This window comes from Mus caroli, chromosome 9 (assembly GCF_900094665.2).
Source record: "Mus caroli chromosome 9, CAROLI_EIJ_v1.1, whole genome shotgun sequence".
NCBI classification, from domain to species: domain Eukaryota; kingdom Metazoa; phylum Chordata; class Mammalia; order Rodentia; family Muridae; genus Mus; species Mus caroli.
In genome coordinates this window covers 115,542,107-115,546,395 of record NC_034578.1, presented here as the reverse complement: position 1 = coordinate 115,546,395, position 4,289 = coordinate 115,542,107, and the positions used below count along the sequence as shown (strand labels likewise).

Here is a 4,289-nt window from a genome sequence, read left to right as displayed (position 1 = left end):
GGGAAGTCCGCAGCTTAGTTGTCTTGTAAAATTTATAGAAATCAGGCCTGAGTACAGCAAGCACAGCCTGCAGGGTTCCTGCGAGTCTGGAGGACGGTTTACCGACGGGCAATCCAGACTTTAAAGTATAAAGGACAGGACTGTACACATGAAATTATTTTTTTGGTCAGATGAATGAACAGGCTTCAAGCCTGGGCCACCTATGTAAGGATTAACTGCAGGAGCACACACCCGCCTGCCCCTCTGGTACTGGCTCCTTCTTACACTTGGGAACTACAAAATAGTAGTTACCCAGTAAGATATTACAAAAGTGTTGAAGGGAGTGGGGAGAAATTTGGATGCGTCATCTATTTACAAAGCGTTTATACTGTATTCCATGTCTCAAGTAATCTAGAGATGACTTGGAGTCTGTGGGAGGGTTGTGGTTATTAGAAAATACCAGACCATTTTTGTTTTGTTTTGTTTGTTTTGTTTTTCGAGACAGGGTTTCTCTGTATAGCCCTGGTTGTCCTGGAACTCGCTTTATAGACCAGGCTGGCCTCGAACTCAGAAATCTGCCTGCCTCTGCCTCCCAAGTGCTGGGGCTAAAGGCGTGTGCCACCACACCCAGCTCAGACCATTTTATATTAGGGACTTGAGCACCTTTGGGTTTGGCATCCATAGGTGGTTCTGGAACAAATCCCACAGATACTGAAGGATAACCATATATGCATACAACAAAAATAATAGATCAAAAACCCAGAGGAGTGTGGGTGCAGCTCTGTGGTAGAGTACTAACATCGAAAGGCTCTGGGTTTCTTCAGTTCTTGCTGAGGCAAGAGGACCATGAGTTTGAAGCTGTAGTCATACTCTGTCTCAAAATAAATATAAAACAGTAAAACTAAAAAGAGCAAAGCATTTAACTTGCCACATCACGAATGTGCATCAAGATATCTTGATAAGTAAAACAGAATATTCTAAAATCTATTAAGTGGTATGTTCGGGTCAGTTAGTGGTGGCCTATGCCTGTAATCCCAGCCAGCACTCAGGAGACAGAGGCAAACAGATCTCTGCGAGTTGGAAGCTAGCCTAATCTACAAAAATGACTTCCAGGACAGCCAAAGCTACACAGAGAAACCCCGTCTTTAAAAAAAGAAAAAACAGAGTGGCCTAGCTCCCTGCGGCTGTCCTTGGTCACGCTTGGCACCAGGCTGAAGCAGTCAAGATGACCTTATTTCAGCTTATACGTGAGCACCGGGTTCCTATACGTCTCCCTGTGGGACTTGTCTTTGGATATTATCTAGACAGAAAGGATGGTGAAAGCTAACTGCCGCTGGGTGGTGGTGTCCCACACCTTTAATCCCAGCACTCGGGAGGCAGAAGCAGGCCGATTTCTGAGTTCGAGGCCAGCCTGGTCTACAGAGTGAATTCCAGGACAGCCAGGGCTACACAGAGAAACCCTGTCTCGAAAAAAAAAACCACCACCACCAACAACAAAAAGGCCCAATGAAGTTACTTGCAAGTAAAAACTGGTTAAATCACAGAATGTTCACATTTTAAAAGTTATTGGAGAAATAAAAGCATTTATTATTTAATTAGAAAAAATGACAATAGAAAGTGAGTGCTGGGTCTGGGAATGAAGATTATAAGTAGGTATAAGAGCTTACGGGGGGTCGGGGTGGAAATGTTCTAAAACTAGTTTATAGGGTCATGGCTGCACTTTTAAACAGGGTCTCACAAGTGGAGGATGACTGAACTTCCAGCTCTTCTGTCTCTGACTCCCAGTGAGGGAATGCCAAGCCTGAGGACCAGTGTTCCTGTCTGCTCTGTTGCTGATGCAAATGAACCCACGAGAACCTTGCATGAATTAGCATGACACTCAGCCAAACATCCAGCCCCAAACCACCAAAACAGTGGGCTTCAAACAAGTAGGAAGCCTCTTTGAATACATAATCTAAAGGCACTTTTGTTTTTCCTTCAGTTTTTGAGACATGGTTTTCTCTGTGTAGCCCTAGCTGTCCTAGAACTTGCTCTGTCTAACAGGCTAGCCTTGAACTCAGAGATCTTCCTACCTCTGCCTGCTGGGTGCTGGGATTAAAGGCGTGTGCCACCATGCTTAGCTTCCAAAGCAGTTTTTAAAAGTTAAAAAAAAAAAAAAAAAAAGCCAGGCAGTGTTGGTGCACGCCTTTAATCCCAGCACTTGGGAGGCAGAGGCAGGCGGATTTCTGAGTTCAAGGCCAGCCTGGTCTACAGAGTGAGTTCTAGGACAGCCAGGGCTACACAGAGAAACCCTGTCTCGAAAAAAAAAAAAAAGTTAAGTTTTAGGGACTTACTTGGCAGGTCAAAAATTAAGTTACCTTAGAGCTACTTTGCTAGTCTGAGGGAGTAAGGCACACTAGTAAGGTTTACCAACCACAACTTTTTTATATGTATAAATAAATACAGGGTTTGATCACGTAGCCCTCCCTGGCTGACCTGGAACTCTTGAGTCCTACCTGCCTATCTCTCAAGGGCTGGGATTAATGGTGTGTTCCTATTTATTTTATGTATGTGATACACCCTTGCTGTCTTCAGACACACCAGAAGAGGGCATCGGATCTCATTACAGATGGCTGTGAGCCACTATGTGGTTGGTGGGAATTGGACTCAGGACCTCTGGAAGAGCAGTCAGTGCTCTTAACCGCTGAGCCATCTCTCCAGCCCCCTCTGCTATAGTTCCTGTTTCTGTTTTCCAGACCGCTGTCAATCAGAGTGCTCTACTGTGTTCCTTTGAACTTTAATTATGGAAAGTGTGAGAACAGCAGACATCACGGCAGTACACATGAAGCCTGGGAAAGACTGTCCCCGTTCATTCTCGGGGCCTACAGGAGGCGGCCTAGGAACGAAACTAATGCCTATCTTGTTTTTTTGTTCTGTTTTGGTTCTGTCACAGACAGTCTCCACCCTGGTGATGTCTTTATTTAAAAAAAGTAATACATTTATTTGTTTATTGGGTCTGGGTGCATGTGAGGAAATCAGGACAACTTGCAGCAATTCTCTCCTCCACCATATGGGTCCTGGGAGCCAACGCAGGCCTCTGTTAAGCACCTTTCCTTGCTGAGGCATCTCACTGGCCCACCTCAGCTCTCTTAGGTCCAGTCTTCCCTAATCTGAGACTCTTGCCCTCAGACATGGCAGGAGACCCACACCTTCTCTACTGGGGGATTCCTTCATTACCAACATTCTAAGGCGCCCTTTAAAGTAGGCAGGTGGCTGAAGCAGAGACCTTGCAGAGGCCTCCTCTCAAGTAGCCTTGTGGGGCAACCAAGCTCGACTTCCAGCCCCGCAGCACTGATGGGAAGTGTGCACAGAGCGATAGGTACTGGCAACTCCATGCCTATGGCTCCAGCCACCCAGCCACTCTCTCTGAATTCCGGACTAAAGGCGACAGCACTTGTGCCTGGCTCTTCAGACAGCACAGTCTTCACCTGACTCCAGGAGTGAGCTGCAGCAGCTCATGGCAGGAACCAGCTCTCTCTCGTCAGGACTTCAGGCCCATCCTGGCCATCATTTCTTCATAGACGGTCCACGCCATGGCAGCCATCAGCGTTCTTCGGAGGGCTCGGGGAACACTGCCATGAAAGAAGCCACGCAGCCCATGGTTCTGTGATGGACACAAGGGAGAAAGCTTCAGAAGCAAAGCAGCAATGACACCAGCACCAGACACGGTGCTGCTCACAGCAATGACACCAGCAGCAGACACAGTGCTGCTACACTTCAGAATCTTCTTGTTTAAATGTTATGGCAAACCTATGAATTATGGGCCCCAGGAGGTAATCAGCGGCCTCCACTCTAACTGTTGAGGCCCGCCCTTTAGACCTGCACTGCCTATAGAAACGTCTTAGTTCAGAGAAGAGCAGTTAGAGCGGGCAGTGCTGGCACACACCTTTAATCCCGGCACTCAGCAGGCAAAAGCAAGTGGATGTCTAAAGGCCAGCCTGGTTTATATAACAAGTTCCAGGGCATCCGGAGCCATGTAATAGAGAAGCCCTGGCTCAGAAAAGGACATTTAGGAACCAGACAGACAGATCAGGAGCTAAGAGCACTTGCTTCCCAGCACCCACATGGCAGCGCCCAATCGTCTTTAACTCCAGTACCAGGTGATGCAGTATCTAGCCACCCAGGCCCTCCTCTGGTGTGCCTGAAGACAACTACAGGGATGTACAGTGAGACAGTCCTGTCTCATAAGGACTGCATGCTTGGGCTCAATTTGTACCCTGTTGCACAATCCTTGCATGCATATATATATATATATATATATATATATATAT

General features: G+C 46.9%; 1 protein-coding gene across 1 annotated transcript in view; it reads right to left on the bottom strand.

Moving 5' to 3' along the window:
- Nucleotides 1–2,922: 2,922 nt before the first annotated feature.
- The window catches only part of Slc25a38 (solute carrier family 25 member 38), a 19,458-nt gene continuing 18,091 nt past the window's right edge, over nt 2,923–4,289 (bottom strand). The window contains exon 7 of the mRNA XM_021172358.2: nt 2,923–3,622. Coding sequence (XP_021028017.1) covers nt 3,500–3,622 — 123 coding nt within the window. The 3' untranslated portion in view covers nt 2,923–3,499. The remainder of the gene's footprint in view (nt 3,623–4,289) is intronic.